General features: G+C 50.3%; 3 protein-coding genes across 5 annotated transcripts; 2 read left to right on the top strand and 1 right to left on the bottom strand.

Moving 5' to 3' along the window:
- Positions 1–233: 233 nt before the first annotated feature.
- ALG3 (ALG3 alpha-1,3- mannosyltransferase) lies at positions 234–8,490 on the top strand. 2 transcript variants are annotated; one of them, XM_076070253.1, is made up of 10 exons: positions 234–643; positions 2,383–2,482; positions 3,319–3,466; positions 3,612–3,772; positions 4,213–4,333; positions 4,874–5,079; positions 5,333–5,407; positions 5,796–5,939; positions 6,466–6,656; positions 8,317–8,490. In XM_076070253.1, the coding sequence occupies exons 1-9, from the start codon at positions 391–393 to the stop codon at positions 6,638–6,640; spliced, it is 1,383 nt and encodes a 460-aa protein (XP_075926368.1). In that variant the 5' UTR covers positions 234–390; the 3' UTR covers positions 6,641–6,656; positions 8,317–8,490. The 2 variants fall into 2 exon arrangements, with proteins under 2 accessions (XP_075926368.1, XP_075926367.1); XM_076070252.1 differs by having other exon boundaries at positions 236–643; positions 6,466–8,490.
- A 187-nt stretch (positions 8,491–8,677) lies between these two features.
- Positions 8,678–10,364, bottom strand: UBXN10 (UBX domain protein 10). The gene has a single exon (XM_076070254.1). It carries the CDS (start codon positions 10,362–10,364, stop codon positions 9,453–9,455), a length of 912 nt encoding a protein of 303 aa, XP_075926369.1. The 3' UTR covers positions 8,678–9,452.
- Positions 10,365–15,397: 5,033 nt separating this feature from the next.
- ELP5 (elongator acetyltransferase complex subunit 5) lies at positions 15,398–24,563 on the top strand. Of its 2 annotated transcripts, XM_032962134.2 has the most exons (9): positions 15,398–15,670; positions 17,621–17,681; positions 18,182–18,262; positions 18,686–18,945; positions 20,476–20,714; positions 21,248–21,349; positions 21,509–21,609; positions 22,826–22,997; positions 23,175–24,563. In XM_032962134.2, the coding sequence occupies exons 1-8, from the start codon at positions 15,616–15,618 to the stop codon at positions 22,953–22,955; spliced, it is 1,029 nt and encodes a 342-aa protein (XP_032818025.2). In that variant the 5' UTR covers positions 15,398–15,615; the 3' UTR covers positions 22,956–22,997; positions 23,175–24,563. The 2 variants fall into 2 exon arrangements, with proteins under 2 accessions (XP_032818025.2, XP_032818024.2); XM_032962133.2 differs by having other exon boundaries at positions 22,826–24,563.
- The last annotated feature ends 684 nt before the right edge of the window (positions 24,564–25,247 follow it).

Genomic DNA, 25,247 nt, shown 5'->3' with positions numbered 1-25,247 from the left:
AGGAGAAAACATTTATTAAAAAGTCTATTTAATGAAGTAGAACGTGTTGCCTGTATTAATTTAAGTTGCGCATTTTGATGTGACGTCACATTTCTCAAACCCCCCCTCGTCACATATCGTCACAAATGCCTGACCCCCACACCCCCCCCCCTCCCTAGGTGCGTGACGTCATTTATGGACGGCCCCAAAGCTCCCCAATGTCTTAGCTGCTCACCCCCCAACTTAACCGACACTGATCTTCGCCAGAATCGATCCAAACCAAATCCGCCGCGGATAAATCGATGTTAAGAATCGGAATCGAAGTCCGCCCGTGTGTCTCTCTCTCTCTCCCTCTCTCGTCTCTCTTCCCCCTGTGTGGGGGGCACCGCAGTGCGCGCTGCGCCCTCGGCCATGGCTCCCTCGCGCGCCGCCTCTCGCCCTTCTCCTCCTGCTGCTGCCTCCTCCTCGTCTTCCTCGTCGTCCACCTCCTCCGCCGCGTCGCCCTGCCGCGCGTGGTCTCCCCGCGGCCTCGCGTCGTGCGCGCGCTCCGCGTGGCGCGCCCGCCGGTGCGCGCTCACGGACCCGGCGTGCACGGGGCTGGTGGGGGGCGCGCTCCTGCTCGCCGAGGTGCTGCTCAACGCGTGGATCATCCGCGCTGTGCCCTGTGAGTGGGGGGGGGGGGGGCGGGGAGGTGATTACAGCCAACAGCACGAGATTTCACTTCGTTAAAGTATTGAAAGGGGACGGACGGACGGACACATTAATCTATTGCAGGCTGGTACACTCAGTTTACAACTTCGTTCCTACCAGTATGAGATATAATCAGAAATATGCTGCAGGAAGAGGAATCCGATAGGAGTGCAAAGTATAGGAAAGGTAAGCAAATAACAGCAAGTTACAAAAAAATAAACATTGTTTTTTTATTTTAAATAAAAAATAAACATTGTTTTTATTTTACCAGGTAAGGCCCACTGAGCTCATTAGCTTTTTCAGAAGCGACATGGTCACAAATGATAGTTCGACGAAGTTGGCTCATCGTCGTGTGGGTTAAAGTATAGCAGCCACGTCTCTTTAACACACAAGTCCAGTCGCGTTTGGGTGGGGGTGAGGCGCGCGCGCACTCGGTCCGGGGGTGGGGGAGGGGGGCACTGGCGGTAGGGGGGGCACGGGGTGGGGGGCACTGGGAGTGGGTGGGGGGTAACTGGGACTGCGTGGGGGGGGCACTGGGAGTGGGTGGGGGGGCACTGAGGGGTGGGAGGGCACTGGGGGTGAGGGGGACACTGGGGGCAGGTGGGGGGCACTGGGAGTGGGCACTGGGGGTGGGGGGCACTGGGGGGTGGGGGCACTGGGGGTGGGGGGCAGAAGTATGGGTCGGCACTGTGAACTTGCAATCCAGTATTTTTGGGAGTTCGAGTCAATCCCCCCCCCCCCCCGGCAGGGCACATCACTACCAGGGGTAATGTCTGACGTGTGGGGACTAACGACTGAATGGCAGCTAAGGCAGGTACCATCCATCCGAGAGGAGGTCCGCCGGGGGAGATGGGAGTGATTAAATAATATTTTGTGCAGGCGTTGGGTGGTTTAATTCATCTTGGAATCGTGAGACGCGGCGTCTTCGTCCGGCAGTGGATTGGCTGTGGCTGATGATGGCGACGGTGACAATGATGCTCCGTCCTTACAATCCGGTGAAGCTTTTGGCACACTGAGATTGCTATTTATGCTTTTTGTAGCTGGGGGGGGGGGGGGGGGTAGAAGCATCAGCAGAAGGAGCAGCATAAGCATCTTACTTTGCTATTCTTACCCCACGTCTACTACCGCAGCACTCTCTCCGCGTCCGTCCGTGTGTCCGAACCATTTTAGCCTCCTCCGGTTCCAGCCTCCTCCTGATCCCCTGAAGAATGCGAAAGGAACCGGCGTGGGTCCCCGATGCTCCCTGGCAGCTGCTGCCCTTCGACCAGCAAAGAGTGGCGGCCGTTGGGCAGCGCCTGGCGGCTGTCATTCCTTGCGGCCGAAGCAGGCGCTGCCGTTGTAAAACGCGCCGGCTCTCGAGTGACGCGTCTCTGATTTCGGCCGTGTAGACTTGTCGATAATCTCTTAACGCCCAAGAGCAGGACTGTCACTACCGGGCGGCCTTTTTCTGCGGCAGCCCCCCCCCCCCCTCCTAACGCGGTCTGGAACGCGGCAATGATCGTCGTCATCATCATCCAGATGCTGCACATTCACAACAGCAGCGTTCAATTCACACCGACTTCTAAGAGATACTTAAAGGCCTCACCTCTTCATTTATGTCCGTGGAAAAATTGTGCAGCGCGTTACACGTTGTATCATTATTGTTGTAATCGATCCGTCGTTCGATTTTGTTACGTCCTCCGCGCGCTGACGTCCGATGCCTTCGTGCTGCAGACACGGAGATCGACTGGAGAGCCTACATGGAGGAGGTGGAGGGGGTGATGAACGGGACCTTTGACTACATGAAACTGCAGGGGGGCACCGGACCCCTCGTGTGAGTCATCACTGCTGTGTAGAGTGCTGCTGCTGCTACGACGCTTATCACCGAATTATCCACGGCACAACCGAACCGTGCTCGGGCCGTGCCCAGCCAGCCCCAGCGCGGCTCAGGAGGCGCCCGGTCGTTTTTCCACTGCAGTACCTGAGCCATGCTGCTGACATCACACACGGTGAACAAGTCGAGAGACGCGTGTAGGGGACGCGATAATTGGTCTTGTCCCTGGCCCCCCTTGGCCCCGAGCCAGATAGATTCAGAGGTATTGCATGGTCCGCGTATCGCTTTTTGGTTCCGGCTCGGCACCGTAAATAGCCAGTGGAAAATCGCCCATATTATTAGGGTCCCGCACTGGCTTGGCATGGATGTGCCAGTGGAAAATGGCTTTGTTCATGTAGTGGAGGAACTGGGCTATTATGTGCCTACCGATTATCGGTAGCTCGGCTCATGCCATGTCTTCTCTCCTTATCCCAACTATCTCAACTATCTCCTGCACTCATATCTGTCTCACATTCACTTTTTCCCTTTTTCTTCTCTCTGATCTCCTCTCACCCCCCTCCCCATCACCTTGTTGTACTCGCTTATCTCCACGCCATTCCACATCTCCCCTTCTCCCTTCCACTCTGTACCTTTCTCTCCTTTCTCCCAACCTCCTCTCAATAACCTCTCCAATCCTGTCCTCTCCCCTGCTGCCATCCCATCCTCTTCTTCCTCCTCCCTTCCTCTCCCCTCTTCTCCCTACCTCTCCCCTCTCCTCCCTACCTCTCCCCTCTATTCTCCATCCTCTCCTCCCTTCCTCTCCCATCCTCTCGCTCTCCCGCCGCCCCCCCACCCAGCTACCCTGCGGGTTTCGTGTACGTCTACTCGCTGCTGTACCACGTGACGGAGCGCGGCGCGGACGTGCGCAGGGCTCAGTACATCTTCGCCGTCCTCTACCTCGTCACCCTCGTCCTCGTCTTCCGCATCTACGCGCGCGTCCGACGGGTGGGACCGCGACGCGCGACCTGCAATATGCGACGGTTACCAGCATTCTGTCGTTTGACGAGGTGGATGGATTCAGGGGCGATGTGGGGGGCGGTGTGGCGATAAAGGGGGGCGGTGTGTCACGCTCGTGTGTGCCGTTGCCCAGGTGCCACCCTACGCGCTCTTCTTCATGTGCTGCGCCTCGTACCGCGTGCACTCCATCTTCGTGCTGCGCCTCTTCAACGACCCCGTCGCAATGGCGATCCTCTTCGCCTCGGTCAACCTCCTGCTGGACCGCCGTTGGACCCTGGGATGCCTCGTCTTTAGGTGTGCGCGCCACCGCCCGCTCGCACCCTCTGCCAGTTGCACGAATGAGCGACCGACCAATTAAGCAACGTCGACATGATTGTGCCTATGTTGCCATCGCCTGGCACTGTGGTGGCGATAATTTATGATGAACGTCGACTAAGCTTGAGAAAGTTTCAATCGCCGCAGGCAGCGGTCTGTGACATACGGGTCGGACGCAGCAGGAACCGACTGGGAAAACGGAAACAAAAGCAGATGAGCATAACAAGTTTGGTTCTACTCCTGGCTGTGTCAATGTCAATGATCGTATTACCATTCTGAATAGGCGTAGGCCGGAGGCCCAGGGGGGTGATCCAGGATGCGAGTGTCTACAAATCGTTCACAACGGCTTGAGCTGTGTGTGTCGATGAACGTGGCGATGCTGATGCTGCTGCTGCTACTACTGCTGTTGTTTCCCGCAGCCTTGCCGTGTCGGTGAAGATGAACGTGCTGCTGTTTGCGCCGGGGCTGCTCTTCGTGCTGCTGCGGGAGCTGGGCCCAGCGCGTGCTGTGCCGCGCCTAGCTGCGTGTGCCGCTCTCCAGGCGAGCTGCCGCCGGCGCCGTCGGTATCGGTTAGCGCGTTCGCCGCACGTTGCAGACTCGTATGTGTGTATGTACGTTGAACTTCTTTCGCACCGTATTTAGCCAACCATGTTAATTGGAGGTGCGGGGAAGGACAACAAACTAAACACAAAAAGCAGTTTAAAGAAATTGGTTTTCAATATAGATTTAAAAGTGCATAGCTGCAGTGGCTTGATATTGCAGGCCACCTGGTTAATACTGCTGGTGTATTAACCCTAATAATATTACTACTACTTCGCACCGCATGCTTCAGAGCTGACGTTAAAGACGCCCTTGATTTAATTCGAAACGAGTAGGCCATCTTTCGATTTAAAGCTTTCGTGACTGCAAGGATTCATCTTCTTTGGTTCTTTTGGTAAAGTCACGTAGAATGAGAATACAATTTTTACTTTATTATTTTATTCTCATTCTACGTGACTTTACCGAAAGAACCAAAGAAGAGTAGGCCATCGATTGATGACGATGAAGGGGGCGGTGTGTACCCCGAACCCACTCACCCAGGTGGTACTGGGCCTGCCCTTCCTATTGGCGAACCCGCTGGGCTACGCGACGCGGGCCTTCGACCTCGGGCGTAGCTTCCTGTTTGAGTGGACCGTGAACTGGCGCCTGCTGCCCGAATGGCTTTTCCTGCACCGCGGATTCCACGCCGCTCTGCTCGCCGCGCACCTCGCCGTGCTGCTCCTCTACGCCCACCGTCACTGGAGCCGGTAACGGGGGCTGGGGGGGGGGGTAGGAGTCTGAGAGGGGGCACTTGGGTCTCCTTATCACTCTTGTATTGGCTACTACCTTGGTTATTGTTTCCTGTGAATTTCACTCATTCATTCCTCCACCCATGGTGAGGACTTTGTCTACCAGACTGTTTCGTGTCACCCACAACCGCCAGGGCGGTGCTGATAAGTTATGATGTGCTTGCGTGAAGTGTCACCGAGTGGGATGTGACTGTGGTTTTTCTCTCGCCAGGCCCGGGGAAGGCCTCCTCGGCCTCCTCAAGGCGCCCACGAAGAAAAAGAAGCGTGACCCAATGACCGACGATCATATCCTTCCGATAACACCCCGGTCTCTCGCTCTCCATCGTTCAGTCGCTTCCTTGTCAGCCTTTAATTGCTACGACCACGGACTTCACACCTGGATTTCTCTGCCATTGTCAAGAACTCGTTCTACTAGTTTACGTTTCCTCTCTCATCCATGCTGCGCTTAGCCACCTTGTTACATGCCACTCAACTGTGGAATTCCATCCCACTGATTACCTTGCTCAATTCAAGAACGGTATTTACTGTTATACACTTTCAACAGTGCTGCTTGCTGCTATGCATCATCTTTCTCCATTAAGTGCCGTTTATTCCCTTTAAAAACATGAATGGATTTGTCGCCGTGTATTGCAAGTTTGTCCGTGCGTTGGTCGTCTTTGACGCGCCGCTTCACAGATGGCGTTCGTGCTCTTCTCGTCCAACTTGGTTGGCGTGTGCTTCGCGCGGTCCCTGCACTACCAGTTCTACGTGTGGTACTTCCACTCGCTGCCCTTCCTGCTCTGGTGCTGCCCTCTCGGCTCCATGGCCCCGCTGCTGCGGTGAGGCTCCCGTCTGGGCAGCGCACATGCACCCACTGTGCTGGTTTGGGGCTCGTGCGCAGTGCCGGCCTGAATAGGTGTTCGCTAACAGCACTCTCTGCCCCAAGTCATAGTCAACTTTGTATGAAATAAAATAAACGACTTTGTTGACAAATATTTTCATCACTATATTCCTTTACTAAATGAACACTGGTTACAGCCTCAACACTAACCGATGGTGACAGTGAAGGTGAGGGCTTAGGCATTGGAGAGAGGTTGGGTTTTCGAAATAAAAATTTTCGGGATACGAATTTCGAATTTCACAAGACATTTATCGGGATATGAGTTTCACACGATGCACGACGATTTTTCGTCGACTTGATTCATTGTCGTCGTCGCCTAATAGAAAACACTTTGCCAACAAAATGTCTTTACCATTTTCGTAAAAAAAAGTGAAGACTCGCTAGCAACGCTTTTCTCGGACAATGCTTGTCTCAGATGTCTGAACAAGGCGAAAGGACGGCTTTTGGTGTTTGTGCAACCACAGGGTGCTTGTGCTGGGCGTCATCGAGCTGGCGTGGAACACGTACCCCTCCACAGAGATCTCCTCACTCGCCCTGCACGTCTGCCACGTGCTCATCCTGCTCGCGCTGAGGCCAACGCCTCCGCCACCGCTACCCACAGATCCCGCAACCTCGGCCACCCATGCAAAGACGTCCTAGCGTTCAGAAGCCTTGCGTAAGCCTCACCTACTTGACCCATTGATAGGTCTTGTTTTTTTAATGTCACCTGAATGCCTATGCGCCCAGCGCCCGGGCATATCACAAGGGGATTGAGGGTTTTGGATGGTGTCACTTAGCAGTCATTCTTCAGGGTATATTTTTCTTTTTTAAGTTTCTCATCTTGTGTGGAAGGAGTGTTCACGACTGTGATGTTATTACAAAACGTAGGATGACGTGTGCCACTTGTTAAAGCACAGGTCCTGAAGTTCGATTTGTATTTATTAAATTACAAAACAGGAATTTTAAAAAGAGTCCACTGTTGACGTGCTGCGGTAGTCTTGCATAAATACTATTGGCTTTTCTTGTTTGTGATAACTGCCAACATAATACATGGCACATTTATGATTAAAAACTAAAGGAGACAACGTCCAACGTCTGACAAATCTGAGGTTACTTAGTGAACGTGTCACTTTCACATTGCGGTAATTTGCGTGTCACAGCTTCCCTACAAGTCAGTGGAGTAGCTAACAAGTGTGGAGGTCGCACAACGGCACCGGGGCCCATGCGTCAGTTGGGGCGCCCAAGGGACCGAGCTACGACGTTTTGGGGCGGAAATTGGATGGGGTGCCCCATTTCATTGTTTTCCCTTTCACCAGGGCCCACACCTATTATGCTACGCCACTAATGCAAGTAAAGCAAGACGACGTAAGGAAACCACAACATGTACGATAGCCACCGTGTCTCAACCCTGGCAGTGTTTTACTCCAATGTGGAACATTTAAGGCCAGTCGGGCAACCGGCCTGACAGAAACCTATTTACAGCATGAGAATGTGGCTGCCTAATATTTCGTTGTTGTGCTGTACAGCTCTCCACAATGTGTTTTCAGGTTGTACCGCTTGCTGGTCCAGTACGATGTCCACCGTTTCACTCCGTATTCTGGGAGCTGCTTCAAGAACTAAAGCGCCCAGCGCAAAACGTTGCATATCATGCAGACCCAACACACGGTACAACCTGAAAACAAATTGGAGTGGCGACACAACATTGCGTGTACGCTTGCAACGTACTCGGGAAACTGGCAGGGCAGCGTGTGGCAGCTACAATCATGGTGGTGTGATTGAGTAGTGTTTTTTTTGCCAAGTCTCCTCCTGACCCGAGTAAACAGGTGCACTTTTTAAACTAGCATAGAATTTGTCCACCTTTGCGCAAGGTGGGGCAAAGCAGAATTTTATCTAACAAGTGAAATGTTTCAACTGCAGCACGGTCTTCATCAGATGCATCATCCGACGAATGTCGTCATCAGAAGTGCTAATTTGCATGCACATCTGCACACAATGTGGTAGTTCTGTGTAAATTTGAAAATGGAGTTTTATAGATGACTCCATCTTGTCTCCTCTGTCTGAAAATGTCTCTTGAAAAACAAAAGGCTGGTGAGTCATGACTTGTCAAGATAATTCACGTTCCCTGCAACCCTAAGTATTCACTGGATTTTTAGTCGCTGTTGATGTGCGAACTGGAATTAAATGAACGAGACGGATAAATTTGCGTCTCCACTCAGGGACTCGCGAGAGGCAGCACACTCGCATGGCTGCACATCGATAATGAAGTTAATTTTTAATCAAAAGCCGGACAATTAAAAATTCTACCGATGTCTTGCTGTCTGCCATTGTACAACCAGGCCGAGCCAACCTGGTGCAGCTCAAGAGGTGCCAGATTGTTTTTCCACTGCTGAATGCGAGCCATGACACGGATGTCACACGAATTAACAAGTTGAGACGCGTGTAGATGACGTGACGCTGTGTCCTCCGTATACGAACTGACATCACATGCAATAAAAGCATCAGAAGCCACACCCCCTGGCCCTGCTTGGCCAAACCCGATGTCTTGAGACCAGCATATCATAGTTTAGTTCTTATTCACTGCAGGCATCATGAGGGCACGGCAATGTCTTAGCTCGGATGTATGATTGTAATTCTCTGAGCATCCATTGGGCTACAAAGTCCAGTGTCCCGTAAAAGCACACGATACTCCATAAACAGTTTAGAAGCATTATCGTGTAAAATTTATTTCAGAGTAAACAATCGCATAAAAAATAAGAGATTTAAAAATTTGTAACTAACGATATTTTTTGTTGTTTAGATTCCTTTCACCGCTATGTACACAGCACAACCATTATATCATTTCTCGGCCCCCTCGCTCGTCGTCGTACCAAATGCCCGTGGCGGTAAACCAAAACGACACTGCCATCTGCCAGGCTGCGGCACAAGTCATGGGGGAGGGTCCCCACACGGCTTGCATTCTCTGCAAGGAGTCTCGGGAGATGCGGCGGTCACCAAACGCGACGAACGGAACGATATTTCAAACTGCACGAGTTTGAATCGCGAGGGCAATCGTCAACCTTGGCAATTATCTTGAATTTTTTTCTTTTTAAAGTACTGTAAATGTGAACAAGGCTTCAGCACCTTGTGGGTGACCACAACCCAGCTTGTCTGGTGCCTGCATCGACACACGCTGGAGAGGGCGGCGGTAATGGTGCTCGGTGTCTTAGCCCTCCAATGTATTTTCGGGTTCTCACGCGTGTTTGGCATGACGTCTGACATTTTTCTCCACATGCTGGGAGCTTCGTCGTGAACCCAAAAAGTTTCTTCGATAATTGAATAAGCAATCGTTTCTCACCCCCCAAAGACGAACTTAAGAAGCTCACAGTATGTGGAGAGGAACGTCAGATATGCTGCACAAAAACACAGCACAACTGCAAAAAACCTTTGCAATGGTGGTTGTTGTTTAGTTTTCCTTCTACACCACCGCATACCCTCAGTCGTCCTCTTCCAAGAACAGGTAGAGCAGTGTCCGGTCCCGCACGTCGCAGCTACGCAGCGAACGGGTCAGGTCGGTGTAACGTGCACGTCCGGCTCCCACCACCCAGCGCCGTCTCCCCACAACTGCCGTCTCCTCCTCCCCCCGTTGCCCGTCGTTGCCTCGCCGCGACAGCGCAAACGCCAGAACCGCGGACAGTGTCTCGTCCGGGGAGAAGTGCCGCTCCACACGCTCTCCTGACGGCAGACGCACAGCCAGCAATAGCGATGGTGACGAAAGGCCCGGCACTAGACTCCCGCTCTCCTTGTCATCCTGCTGCTGATGATCCTGCTGCTGATGATGATCCTGCTGATGATGATCCTGCTGCTGCTGCCGATAGAGAGGACGACTATGCGGTCTGGGCTCCTCGTCCCCCCTCAGGCTCAGTGCATCAATGCCGGCCTCGGCGTCGTGTTGGTGGCGACTTTCGTCGGCATCCCCTTCATCTCCATCGTCGGTGCTGCGGCCGCCCCGGATGGCGGGTAGCACGGAGTAGCGGTTGAGCGTGGGCCGCTGGACCACGGGAGTACCGCCCCCCACGTAGGAGGTCCGCGCTGATGGAGGCCGAGGGGCGGCCGAGGGAGGCCGCGGGGTAGCCCGGCCACCCGCCAGCTCGGAGCGCGGTGTCGATGGTGGGAACCACCCAGGAGGAGAGGAAGGGGGAGATAACGCAACAGCGGAGCCATCGGTGAGGCCGTCGCCGCCAATGCTGCCACGGGTTGCGGCGCCACCGGCGGCGTGAGATGAGGATGGGCGCACACGGCCTTTGGCCGAGGGCGGCCGCGGTGGCCTCGCGTTGTATGCAGCCTCCAGGGAGCCGCTGCTGCCGGCCCGGCTGCGTGGCCTGCTGCTAGGTGATGCTGCTGCCATGGCAACTGCTTCCTTGCATCAGGCTACCCTAGCTATGGCGAGAAACAACAGCAATGAGAGCGAGACGATGAGAATGAGATGGAAGGTAAAGACGCCAGAGTTTAATCGCCAATGAATTAGGATTAAAACAATATTACATGTACTTCATTTGGCCAGCTCGGAGACTTTAAAATAATTATTTCACTGTCTTTGGTTCTTTCGGTAAAGTCACGTAGAATGAGAATAAAATAATAAAATAATAAATAAAATAACGACAGAGCTTCAATGAACGTTAAGATTCGAATCTTAACGTTCATTGAAGCTCTGTTCCGACAGGTCTGGTCCTTTCACCTGAAGAAGGCCACTTATGTTGTGGTCGAAACGTCGTGAGAATTTTATTGTGTTATTTTATTTTATTCATTTATTATTTTATTCTCATTCTACGTGACTTTACCGAAAGAACCAAAGAAGATGAGTCCTTGCAGTCACGAAAGCTTTAAATCGAAATTATTTCACTGTCGTGTACTCTTTATCAGGTCGGGTGGGAAGTTGCCGCCCCATAAAAACGTTTGCTTCCATGGACCAGTCTTTTTTTCTGACACAATTTCAATCAACACTAATCGATGCTTCGTTCCACCACGAGCATTTATCTTCCACTTTTAATCAGATGCCACTTTTGGCCGTTCCCGCTTTTCAAAACGTAATAACCACCGCTGCCGATTAGATTGGTAAAACAAAAACAAACTCTTCCCTAGGTTAGCTTGCCCCTATAATCTGGTCAACCTGAACTATGGGATATTTTGTCAAGTGTGTGCGTGCAGGGTCATGCTGAAGGATTATTTTGGTCAGGGTTTATGAGTGCGATCGTAACCTGATATATTTGCCTCGCAACACTGCCCCCGTCCCCCGCCCCATCCAAACACAAAGAGCAATGTTTGCACCGTCCCCGCTTGGTGCCTGGCATGCAGACCGCGTCCCATTGTTTACGTTTCCCCTTCATTAATTCACTTCGCGAGGCGCTGGTGGAGGTGGTGGCTTCCTCGCATGAATAAATGTTACTCAACACCACTTGAGGCACCAACACATGTCGAGAAGCAAAAGCAACCCACCATCCAGCTAACCATCGGTAAAGTTAAAACAAAATTCCGTTCAATACAGCGTGCCAACAGTCTGTTAAGAAACACTTTTCGCATATAAAAAACCTTTACTGCCAATGAACTGAGCTGCTAAGCAATACTATGCTGTGTTGGCAATGGTGCGTATGCACAGATATCAAAACGTAACCTATTCGTAAATAAAACTGCCATGTAAAACATTGTTAATATCCCTTCACAGTACAGATAAAAAAATAGCCATTGCAGATGGGCAATTAAGCTCGTTTTCCGAAATATGGCTTATACAGTATATATTTTCCTTTTTATGGAAATTTCATTGTCGAATATGCTCTTAATGAAAGGCAGGCTTATAAATGTATGTCACTTTTCAAAAGTGAACCCTCATTGGATAATTTCCCTTGACATGTACAATGATATTGTGCCTATGTTGTATTTAGCATTCGATTATGTCATTCAAGTTTTAGGTTGATGTTAAGAGTCACTATTGGACAATCTCAATGCAAATTTTTACAAAATATTTTACATTGCAGGCACCCTTGTGTATTACTTAATATATATTTTATAAATCCTAAGTTAAAACGAATCATACTTTCTACATGGTGTTTTCTACATTAATTGGAAAAGTGACTTGGTCTCAACGGACGATTATATAAAGGTATCTTAGCCATAAGAACACCTCACAGGGTCGATATTACATTGTTAAGAGGGCGAATGAGAATGTATGCTGCATGCTATTCCTTGTTTCTGCCCATCACCGCTACAAATGCATTATTTAACTTTACACCGTCGAATTTTCTGTGACCAAGCGTTGCACTGCCTCCGAACTGTCACCGTATTTAAAAATATAGGAAACTGCATGAGATTGACACATATCAAAGCCCGTTATTTACATCAAGACCAGATGTTAGCCCATTTATAGCTTGCAATGTTAAAGGTATTAAAAAAATAAGGAATAACCTCACCAAGAGCACCGTAAACCGTAAATCAAAAGCCACTTCTGAATAGCACAATCCATTGCTGCACAAGACTCGTTCAATCCATTCATTGAAAAACATTACAGCCCCGTAAATATTATCTTACTCGCGCATAGAACGTCAAATCCACTCACCTGTCACGAAAAAAATATAATGAACAAAAAAATCACAACACATACAAAAAAATAATTTTAAAAACAATGCCGATGGCGTCAGACGCCTGCGGCCTAGTTGGAAAGCGTAGGCCGTTGCCATCGCAACGGCGGGCTCGCGTCGCCGCCTCGCGCGAGATGTCGAAAACCCAAAGCAATTACGGGCGACAGCACCAGAGGCGAAACTGTGAAGACGTGAAGATGAAAAGCACAGAGGCGGGCGAAGGAAGCTCTCTCCCTCGGTGCTGTTTTTTGTTCTTTTTACCCGAGGAGGAAGACGCCACGGGTAGACGCCGAGCCACAGCCGCCCGAGCCGAGCTTCTGGAATTCCCAGCGCGGTCGCGCCCAAGGCCGCCTTCCCATTGGCTGGGCGCCCGATCCCGCCGGGGGCGGTTGCGACCAATTACGAGAGAGATAAGTAAATAATTAAATTACTCGCGCACGCGCCGCGCTTATGCGGACTACGAGATGTAAGAGCGAGTGACGCGCGCACAATGTTAACATTGTACCAAGTTAAAATTATCATTGTGCTATGAAAAAGGGCAATTGCCCGAAACGTTGTGTGTATATGTATCATGCACTCCAAGCGACAGTCGTGCGATTGTGAGCATGTAACCCACACTACGGGCCGCGCAGTAAACCCATAGAGACATAGGAGACTCAGAGACACAGAGATACATGGGAGACCCATAGAGACATAGAAGGATACAGAGATACATGGAGACACAGACACATTGAGATGCATTAAAGACAAACCACAGCAGAGCGACTGTGGCCATGCAACCCACACTACAGGCCGCAGAGTAAACCCATAGGGACATAGAAGGAGACTCAGAGACACAGAGATACATGGAGACCCATAGAGACACACAGATACTTTGAGATGCAGAGCGACTGTGGCCATGCAACCCACACTACGGATCACGCAGTAAACTCGCCGTGGTCTGGGCTCCTTCAAAGGCATGAGGAGGAGGAGGAAGAAGAGCGACACGACACGAACTCTCTCTCTCTGCCTCTCTACTGAAGCCCTCTCGTCGTGGCCAGCAGCAGCAGACCTCGACATTGGCATGGACCTCCTGAACATCTTCCTGCTGCTGCTGATATCATCATACCCAGGGATAGAATGGAACCCGTCCACGTGCCCAATGCAGCAAATCTCAAAAGCTAAGCAGGTTGGAGCCTGGATAGTTTTAATTTTGAAGGGACGATGACTAACCATGCATAACAGGCGTTATAGAATGCGGGGTCTAATAACGCAGCGTAGGCGAGGAGTGGCGGGATGCCATTGGTTTACTGCAAGTTTATGCCCCCACGTCTTCCCAACGCTGCACTGACCAGCGCGGTGAAGTATGGTCAAATCCCCCCCTCCTCCTACCCCAAATTAGATGGGTGCATTGCAGTTTAATCAGACGACTAGCACGGGTGGGGGGAAGGGAGCTCTCATCCAGCAGTGGATTGAGCCAAGCGGGCCGGACATGCCACGTTCAATTTGTTTTGCTAAACCCGAATTTGTCTATACCAGAGACAACCTTCCTAATTCAGGGCCTTGTCTCACCACCAGTGTCTCTGGTGTAGGCCAATCAGTTTTCAGTTCCATGTATTTGGTATAGCCCCATGAGCCATTCGGCTCTTGAATCGGGTGCAACCGCAACAAACAAAAAACATGAACAAGAAAACATCTTAAAGTGACTATGTGACTGTGCAAACAGAAAATCCAGGAAAAAAAACATCAAAATATTCCTGAAAAAGCACCGTACACCAACGATGTGTGCAAAAATCCCAGTGGGATGCAAGTCAAACAACAACAACCACAAGACAACTTAGATTAAGGCCATCAGTCTAACTCCGTACTACAACAAACAAACATGGCCAAAGTTCCGACGATGTCATATACACGGTGCTTCAAAAACATGTTAACACTTCCGAGAATTTGCAACAATACCACAAGACATGCGCCTCCGTGCTCTGAAGACCACCTGGAGAAGATTCTAGGCGTGTGTTGACAATGATGGCGAACAAGTGGAGACTCTTTGACTTTTTGAAGCTATTAAAACATTTTTTTAATCATGTTTCGTGCGTTCATTTTTTTCCCATTAAAAACGACAGTCCCATATAAGTGTTAACATTTTATTGAAGCATCCTGTATTACTAGAGCATGTTTGCATGTTGATCACAAGCACCGTGTGGTTAATGCAGTACTTAATACCTTGCAAAGGGTATCTATCTATTTGGCATTTGAACACTTCCTGTTTTATTGTCAGAAAGGGTGAAACATCTTTTTCTTATTTTTTCACACTTTGATCCTGGCAAAAAAGGTCCCATTTCGTGACACACTGAACAAGTTGTCTTTTGGGGCTGGGTGGGGGGACTGAGTGGGGGGGGGGGGTTGAGTGGAGGGAGGGCTGAGTAGGGGGGCTGTGTGGTGGGGGACTGAGTGGGGGGGGGCTGGTAGGGGGCTGAGTGGGGGGGGCTGAGTAGGAGGGCTGTGTGGTGGGGGACTGAGTGGGGGGGGGGGCTGGTAGGGGGCTGAGTGGGGGAGGGCTGAGTAGGGGGGCTGAGTGGGGGAGGGCTGAGTAGGGGGGCTGAGTGGGGGGAGGGCTGAGTGGGCGTGGGGGGGGGGGCTGAGTGGGGGGAGGGCTGAGTAGGGGGGCTGAGTGGGGGGAGGGCTGAGTGGGCGTGGGGGGGGCTGAGTGGGGGGAGGGCTGAGTAGGGGGGCTGAGTGGTGGGGGTCTGAGTGGGGGGGGGCTGGTAGGGGGCTGCGGTGGGGGGGCTGCGTCTTATAATCCGGACGAGACAGCGGTGAGTAAACCGGCATCACGGGTGGCGTCATCAGCCCGCGACCACCACGTGGAGTCGGGCCACATCATCAGCTGTTTGCAAACTCGCGTCGTCGCGCAACGTGCGGTAAGCGATGTCTGCGTGGACTGTAAACAGTCATAGCTGTCCCTTACATTAAAATAACAATACAGCATCAACAACAAGCATAGCTGTACGAGCAAAACAGTCTAAGCTTCGGGGCGACCAACAAACCATGCTGCTGGAGCTTATAGCGGGCAGCGAGCGGAGTGAATTCGTGCTCATAGTCGGTACGTGTTAACGTGGTCGGGGTGTATTGTAATCGTGAGCCATGGTCAGTCCACTGCTGGATGAATGCATCTCCCCCCCCTCCCCGCGAGCTGTCGCCACCCCCTTATGTCACCTGCGATGTTAATACGGTATGGTAATCCAGAGCAGCACGTGAGTAGGTCCTGCCGAGGAGACGGAGCAATGCAATCGCGCCTCGGTGTGGATTGGCCATGTTTGTTTGTTGTAGTACGGCGTTAGACTGATGGCTTTTAAACTAAGTTGTCTTGTGGTTGTTGTTGTTTGACTTGCATTCCACAGCGTTTGTTGCGCGATGCTTTTTCTGGAAGTTTTTTGCTGGTTTTTTTCCTCCTGGATTGTTCTGTTTTGCGCAGTCACGTAGTCACTTTAAGATGTTTTCTTGTTCATGTGTTTTTTGTTTGTTTGCGGTTGCACTCGACGGATTCAAGAGCCGAATGGCACCCGGGGCTATACCAAAATAAGTGAAACTGAAAACTGATTGTTTACAGAGTCGCGGGCTCGTGAGAGACGGCGGCGGCTTGGGGAAAGGAATTCATCAAGCACTGGATTGATCATGGCTGATGATGATGATGTGCCCGCTTAGACGTATCTTTCTGGTGTGCCTGGTATGACCGGCCCCGACTGGTACATCTTGTGAAAAAGAGCTTCTCAGCTCATCGGATTCCTCCTGCAGTCGAGATAAAGATTCCGATGTAACTGGTTGGTGGCGATGTCTGCATGTCACCTACTGTAGGTGATAGTCCTGTAGTGTTCGATGGTACTGGAGACACCCAATGTGGTGTTTGTGACTTGCTGACCCGCCCCTACTGGCCGTCTTGTCAAAAAGAGCTTCTCAGCTCATCGGATTCTAAATAAAGATTCTGCACGGGGGGGTTTTGTTTTGCTTGTTTGTTGGGTTAGATCACGTAAATATATAAATGTGTTGTTAAACCTAACACCACCAGACACAGCCAATTAGTAATGTTTGTAACGTGAACAGAACGTGGCCAATTCGTTACTAGTACAGCACACTGGTTGTGTGTTGGAGAGTAAAGCCACAACATTTACAATCTGAGTATGACGTTTCGCCAGTAACTACAACTAGTTTCATCGTACTCGGATTGTAAATGTTGTGGCTTTGCTCTCCAACACACAACCGGTGTGCTGTACTAGTAACGAATTGGCCACGTTCTGTTCACGTTCATAGTTCATTTATTTGGTATAGCCTTGTGAGCCATTCGGCTCTTGAATCGGGTGCAACCACAACAAACAAAAACATGAACAAGAAAACATCTTAAAGTGATTATGTGACTGTGCAAACAGAAAATCCAGGAAAAAAAACATCAAAATATTCCTGAAATAGCACCGTACACCAACGCTGTGTGCAAAAATCCCAGTGGGATGCAAGTCAAACAACAACAACCACTAGACAACTAAGATTAAGGCCATCAGTCTAACTCCGTACTACAATAAACAAACATGGCCAAAACAAAAAAAAAACTTTTCGAAATCACCAAAATAAAAGCCATAAATGCAATGTAACAGTGATCATAGGGACTGTGACCGAATTTTTAACAATAAACTACATAAATTAAAACACCAAAATCTAGAGCCATATTTTAGGCCACTGAATAGTAGTGGCAGCTAGGGGTGTACAACTCCTCTAGAGCAGTTTTGAGAGAAGATCTCATTGGTATCGATTCAAGTTGCAGTTTATTGGCAATAGCATTCCAGACCCTGGGGGCATCAATAGCAAAGGCCCTTCCTCCGGTTTTTGTACGGCAATAGGGAATGACAAACCTTACTAATTGGCTGTGTCTGGTGGTAGCGGGTTTAACGACACACATTTACGCGATTTAACCCCAAAAAACCCCTGAATTATGGATGATATTTTGTCGCGAAAGCCTACTGCGTGTTATAAAGATTCTGATTTTCCTTGTTCTGGCATGCAGATTCCCTGGCGCAGCCGGGCAGAGCCCTGCTGAAGAGCCTCATGAGAGGCGCTGCACTGCGGTAAGAAACGCCTGCTCCGAGGCCGCTGTACAATACGGCGTCTGTGAAAGAAAAGAGCTTTACAGCTCATCGGATTCCATCCAGGATAAATATTCAGATTCTGATACAGCAGCACAACGTCGCTTATCCGACCGTCACGTATCCGCGCTGACTAGTGAACTCACCCACACACCCTCTTTGGTTTTTTCGGTAAAGTCACGTAGGTAAAATAAAAAAAATACCTACGTGACTCATGAATCCTTGCAGTCACGAAAGCTTCAAATCTAGAATTAACCCACACCCAGTGAAGACGTTTTGGTAACTTGTAAACGTGTATGTCGTTGATGGTAATGTTGATGCTGTTGATCTTAGTGTTGATGGTAGTAGTGTCGATTGTAGTTTTGATGGTGGTGTGGATGCTGTCGATCTTAGTGTTGTTAATGGTAGTATTGATGCTGTTGATGTTCGTGTTGGCCCTGTTGGTGGCGGTGTGGCTGACGTGTTTGGCGCGCGTGCTGCAGGGGGGAGACCGTTCACGTGTTCCACTGGGAGATGTCACGCGCTGCCATCAGCGCCGGCCTGGTGCCCGACATCGCGTCCCGGTGAGAGACCTCGCCTGTGCCACCCCACGCCCCGTGGTGCAATCGATAGCACAACAAAAATAACCATAATAATATCCGTCGTTGTTTGAATGCTAATTTGTTCTCGCGGTGTAATGTATGTTACGTTTAAAAAGGGAAATAAATCGTGGCGGTTCATCACATTTCTGGATGTCACGTGGTAGACCTATAGTCATAACATGTTCCAAGACAGTTGACCAAATAATAAACATCGTAAACGGATTATGGATCCTTAGTACGTACCTGACGTTGTGTCACTAGGCAATATACCACGGAAGTAATGTATGTGCCCGCTGTTTGGCACAGACAGCCCATGAAGCTAGCCCCGTTTTAAAACCACGCACCGGATCGGCACGTCGCGTTGTGACGAAAGCAGTCGCGCCGTGTCTGGTCGTGCTGCGGCAGGCTCGTCCACCACGACTGCTTCTCCGACCCGCTGGGCTGGACGGGTTCTGACGCCCTCATTCCGGAGACGCCGAACGCACCGAATTTTCCGCACGCCCACGGCGTTGTCGACCTTCGGGCGGCCGTTGGGGGGGCGTCTGGGCCGGACCGGGGGCCGCTGTGCGTGGTTCTGGACTCGCTGTCTCCGTTGCTGCTCCACGCCGGGTGGCCCCGTGTCTTGTCACGCCTCCGAGCCCTCGCCGATCGGCGGCACGATGACGGTGAGGGCCCCCTGATCAGTGGTCGGGTGAAGCTGCGTCCCGGAAGAAGTTACGGGCATGGCATAATTTCAGCTGGATCTGTCTGGGTTAGCCACCCAGAAAATGTCTGTACCCGACACACCACTAAATGAAACCATTTTTTATTCTAACCAGGTAAGGCCCACTGAGCTATATAGCTCTTTTTTCGAAGCGACCTGGCCACAAATGATAGCCCAACAAAGTGGCTTATCATGATCTGGAAATTTATCACAGCCAAATACTCGAAACGCATATTTCTAAATGTGGGGGATTGAAGTGGAGGACCCGAAGAAAAATCCATGCAACCACGGGGAGAACACACAAACTCCAAATATACAGCAGGCATCGGGGTCGGGATCGAACCCACGACCTGTATACTATCTCGCCACCATGGCGCACCAACATCCAGTAATACCCCCTTTTGCTATGGCTGTGGCTACTAGACATGTGCCGCCTAGTCCAGTTTACCAGCAACCCATAAAAATACTCTGTCAGAATTTAAGCCTTAGTTCTTGGGGAATTTGAAAGACATTTCTGTGATCTTTTAACCCTCGCCTCCACAGAGTTAGATTACAGGTACGCACCAACACCACCCGGCAGAGACTTTAATATAAAACCAATAGATTTACAAATACTCGGATATATAGAGACCTATCCACTTATCTAGGGGGACCCATAGACTTACTAAAAGACCCACACGCGTTCATACATTCTTAGGAGACCCATAAACGTACATAGTTACACATGAACTTATATAGCTACTCGTATAATTATTTATTTAAATAGTTAATACCATAATTCTCTGAAGGTGTTTGAGACTTTGCACCACTGTGCTAAGCTATGGTTTTATTGCCTGTGACAGCAACACAATAGCAGGTGCATGGGAACCTGGGGGGGCAGAGGGCAGTCACTCCCCCCCAAACCCCCCACGAAGACCATATTTATCCCATTAACAGCGTGCGATTTATTTCTGAGTGCTCAACAATTCCTGTTGTATACGAACACAGGTAGGGCAGAGTGTAAAGCTATAGAGTCACTGTGGCTTTTCATGCCATAAAATAAATATCTCAGGAATGCAAATGGTAATTGGTGTCCGTAAAAAAAAGATATGGTTTCCCAAACACGCTGTTAATACGAGAGGCGTGGTATATATCCAGTTATCCACTCGCATTATTTCGAGGACAAATTTTGTTTATAGTGTCGAGGAAATTCGCTTGACAGCACAACACAGATTCCCCAACAAATGTACCTTAACCCCGTTTATCCACTGCACTCTATGGACATAAATTGTTGTTATATTCGGCTGCGACCTGAGACAACTGCTTTTTGTGTTCAGTTTGTTGTCCTTCCCCCGCACATTCGATGAGAACGGTTGGCTACGTACGGTGTGAAAGAAGAGCAACATACATAAAAAACATACGACGCTGTCCCTATTTCCTCTGGTAGCCGAGCTTTTGTCCTCTCGTCGACCTTCTCATCGACCTTCTCATCGACTTCTCAACCCCTGGGCAGGTGTGCAGGTGCGGCAGGTGGTGGCGCTGCTCCATGGGGACGCGCACGCGGAGGGCTCGACGGCGGATGCGGTGCGCCACGCCGCAAGCACCGTGCTCACGCTCACCCCCGCTCCACCCCGGGCGTTTCCGCACGCGCCCGGGTCGGGGTCAACGTCGGGGTCGGGTCAGGCGGCCCCGCGGTCCTGTTTCGATGTCAGCGTCCTGCACAAGCGAAGGAGTGGCAAGGTCGTTCGCCTGGTGAGTGTCGGTCAGTGGTCAGAGGTTGAACTACGCAGCGAACTGTGCTAATCAGAGGTGGTAAAGGTACAGCCCGGCATCTGCAATGGTGCTCGTAGTAGGTTCGTCGCTTTTGTGCGGCTGGTAAGTTTAGTTTGTTGAATCCCCAAGCCCTTCCGCCACATCGCCTCTGTCCACCCATCAGTATACGTGGGTAATACCGCAATTGAGAGACCGGCAGGTTGAATGCGGTGAAGCAAAGTTCAGGAAATCCCTCTTGTTCTAAGACATCTGCCCAGCGTGGAAGAGCAGGTCAAAATACCCTCGAAGAGCTCTCCAAAGTTCTGTCGAGTGGAGGCCCTTCTACTAACAGTTGCGTGAGCAAGCAGTTGCAGAGCTGCACCTGATTGTAAGCATAGTTATCACAATTATAGTTTCTGCACCATACTGCTTTTGCAGTGCAACAGCTAACCACCTAAATTCCTGATGATGGCTGACGAATATGTTCATGATAAATTATGATGATTGAAGTCGTACGAAACAATTTGCTGCAGGAGGAGCGCATGGCGGTGATCGACGGGTTCGAGTCCCGCTTGATAACGGATGGTGCCAGGTCCGGTGGAGCAACCACCGCTAATTCTGGCGAGGCACCTGTGGTGAGTCGCACAACCATCCTGACCAACTGAAACAAGCGCAGCTGTGTGCCATGCTGTGCTTAATGCTCTGCTGTGTGCTCTGCTGTGTGCTCTGCTGTGTGCTGAGCTGTGTGTTCAGCTGTGTGCTGAGCCGTGTGCCTTCTGCTCTGTGGGTTGCAGTGTGACCCGACTGCCGAGCTGACCTTTAACCTCCGGCTCACGGAGGACGAGCGGAAGGCGCGGGGCCGTGTAGCCCTGCCGTACCAGTTCTCCGCCCAGCAGTGCGTTTTCTGCTCACCAGTGTCACATTTACAGCTGGGATATATCTGGTTGTTTTTAGTTTGTGATACAGGGACTCCTCTACTTACAAAAGAGTTAGGTTCCAGAGGTCTGTTTGTAAGTCTATTTGTTCGTAAGTCCAATTCTACTCCTGTGGATCCCAAACATGCTGTACGTCATATACACTAAACATGGGGAATGGCTTTTAAAGTTATATAATCTTCTGTAGGTGCAGATACCACTGGTTCTTCACGTTCTGCAGATGTAGATGTCACCACCGCCATCTATTGCGCGGCGGTTGAACTTACGACTCTCGGTCCGAACAGGCAACTGGACATACGGACAGGTTTGTTTGTATCTCATAAAGTTTGTAAGTCGAACGTTCGTAAGTAGAGGAGTCCCTGTACTGCGTTGGCAGTGGTGCACACAAGCACAAATAACAAAAAACACATCAATCAAACGCACTTTCTTAAAGAGAGAACAAATATAATAAACATTACACACGTCCGGTGCAGGCACACAGCCCTTAAAGCAAACTTCACCACCACCACAACAAATAAAATAACTCACAAAAGCAGGCTCGACCTATACATCTAAATTCAACCGCATCAAAAGAAACTGGATCGGAGTGAGGGATAACGCTGGAGAAAGGCGGTTCGATGAAGAAAGGGTTGGTCCATGCACAGGGGTGCGGTGGTGGTGGGGATGTACGAGTGTGAATGAGAGAAGGGGCAATGCCACGGTACAACCTGGGGTCAGATGAGTGCAGGCCAAGAGCCAGCAGCAAGAGTCAGTCATTGACCATAGCAGGAGTTGGGTAGTGGGGCCTGCAAAAGTTGGCTGGCAGGGAGGTCAAAGTAGGCATGGGCCAGGTAACCCGACCACTTGGAGCCCAGTTCTGACGAGGTGCAGTCTTGGATTCATTACCAGGACCCATGAGGCCAAAGATGAAACACAAAAGGTCAAGACGAGACCAAGGCCGGGAGCCTTATAGGTTGAGGTCACTGTCAGGGCCGGTGCCTCTATGCCAAGTCCTCGCACTGAGGCAGCACCCCTGAGACCGAGGACCAAAGCTGATCAATTGTCCTCCAGCCGGCCTTGAGGTTGAGGACTGGTCTTCGGGACCTATCAACTGCAGAAGTCAGAATGGTGTCACCCAACCAACAGAAGTGTGTCTTTGTCAGACCCCCCATGCCTCTCTGTATTCTGCCCGCACAGGAAGCAGGATCTGCTGACCCCGGGGGGCAGCGCGACTCCGACCCAAATAGGGGGTGGCCGCATCTTCTATTGCCCCGACGATGCCGACGACGTCGATGACGAGGATCCGGACGATGACCTGGACATTTGAGCGCCGAGCGGGGCAGGAGGGGCGGATGATGATGATGAGCGGGTGAGCGAGCGAGCGATGTAAACGAGAGTTCAGCTTGTCAGCCATTGACTTCCAATGTATTGGACGTGCCGAAGGTGGCGGAGTAACTCTTCGATGTGTTTCCGGATTGTACTGTGGGTTGTTTGGCATGATGTCCGATGTTTTGCTCGAACAATGGAAGGGGACATTCTTGTTTAGGAAATGGAAGTTCGAGCTCAACCTTTTTGAAGAAGCTCCCAGGTCCCATCACATGGAGTGAAACGTTGGACTTCGGGCCGAACAAGTCGCGCTGCATCTGAAAAACACATCGGCACAACTGTGAAAACCTACGGCAGTGGTGGCTCTAGCTCAGGCAGATTAAAATTGGTCGTGTCAGGGCCACTGAGCTGCCACCCCTGAGAATCCAGGTTTTTAGCCACCGGTGGTTTTAATTGGGATTTCAAGTGTGGCGAGTTGATGATGATATCCGCAATAAGCCACCAAGATAAATTCATTTTTCACATAATTTGGGCAAAATTACATCTCTGTGAATTTATAAAATATAGCGGGCACTTGACAAGGTACAGTGCCCCGAGTGTGGATGGGAGGCATTTAAAGGGTGCAAGAGTAGTTATGTAACCACGTCTTTGAAAAACCGTTCTCTAACGTAGGAGGAGGCTATGCTGCTCTCTGCGAGTTACAAATGGGAATGCCTTTGTCCCGTGTGATGATGCCGAGAGCACAAACGGTGTTTGTCAGATGGCAATCAATACTGAAAAAAATGAATGCTCTTTGAGTTTATTCTTAAAAAAATCAAGTGGTCAATGCTGGAATCGGCAAAATAGAGTAACAAGCCAAATTTAATGTGATGTGTTTATTTTGTGTAGTCATTCGTGGCCGTGCTGAGACCATCACCACTAAATCTTGAGGTCCTGATTTATTTAGTCCGTGGGTGCAACCCAGATATTTCACTTGTCCTGTACCAGCTGATGCTGCTTAACGTTACTGGCTCCATTCCTCTATGTGGTCAGTAAGAGTGAATTTTGTGATAACTGACATGAGTGGGGTTATCAAATCTCATTCGCCATATGCAAAAATATATAATCAGACAGAACGACTAAAGTTGTGATGCCTTAGGTGGCATAAGTTACTGCTCTGGCCCGTGGACTAAATTAATTTAGTCACCACGGTGGCGAGATGTTAATTACCTCGCCTGGTGTACAGTAGGTCGTTGGTTCGAACCCGACCCAGACGACGCCCATATATTTGGAGTTTGCATGTTCTCTCTGTGGTCGCGTGGATTTTTCTCTGGGTTCCTCCGGTTTTTCCCTCCACATTTAAAAACATGCATTTCGAGCATTTGGCTGCTTTCAATATCCACATGATAAGCACTTCGTTGAGCTATCATTTGTGGCCAGGTTGTTCTGAAAAAGAGCTACATAGCTCAGTGAGGCCTGACCTGTTATAATAATAAAAAGTTTAGTTTAGATTTACCCTTGGAATCTCAACTGTGTCGGCTTAATGATTGTGGGGTTTTATTGTTGCGGCATTTTGTCATACGATACCTTATTTATAAAAAAAATAAAAAGTCAAAAGAGACAAACTTTACGCCTTTTTTTCTTCAAATGGCACTGGATTTCCATCTGTTTGAAACAACTATATTCGTGTCTTTTTTTCTTGTGGATTGTGGGCCTTTATGAGCGTTCTTTTTATCTGCGATGTTGCGGATGATGAGACGTAAGTGACGCATCACTGGAGGCAAGGGTTGGTGGATCACGCATAGTTAGTGAAACTCACTGGGATGTGAGGTAACAGATTGAATCCAATTCAGTGGAGCTTTCTGTGTTATCCCCACACATGCGTCGGGTTTCTCCGGGTACTACGAGTTCTGCCCAATCACGCATTCATGAAATAGGCCGGGAGGAGAAGGGAGATGGAAGGGGGTAGATAGAAGGGAATGGGGGAGATAGGAGGGGAGTGTGGGGGAGATGGGAGGGGAGTGTGGGGGGAGATGGGAGGGGAGTGTGGGGGGAGGTGGGAGGGGAGTGTGGGGGGAGATGGGAGGGGAGTGTGGGGGAGATGGGAGGGGAGTGTGGGGGAGATGGGAGGGGAGTGTGGGGGAGATGGGAGGGGAGTGTGGGAGGAGATGGGAGGGGAGTGTGGGGGAGATGGGAGGGGAGTGTGGGGGAGATGGGAGGGGAGTGTGGAGGAGATGGGAGGGAAGTGTGGGGGAGGTGGGAGGGGAGTGTGGAGGAGATGGGAGGGAAGTGTGGGGGAGATGGGAGGGGAGTG

The sequence above is a fragment of the Petromyzon marinus genome, chromosome 28 (assembly GCF_048934315.1).
Source record: "Petromyzon marinus isolate PM22_M1 ecotype Great Lakes invasive population chromosome 28, UKy_Petmar_22M1.pri1.0, whole genome shotgun sequence".
Lineage (NCBI taxonomy): Eukaryota > Metazoa > Chordata > Hyperoartia > Petromyzontiformes > Petromyzontidae > Petromyzon > Petromyzon marinus.
The sequence above is the reverse complement of the archived record's forward strand: the minus strand, read 5'-3'. Positions and strand labels throughout refer to the sequence as shown.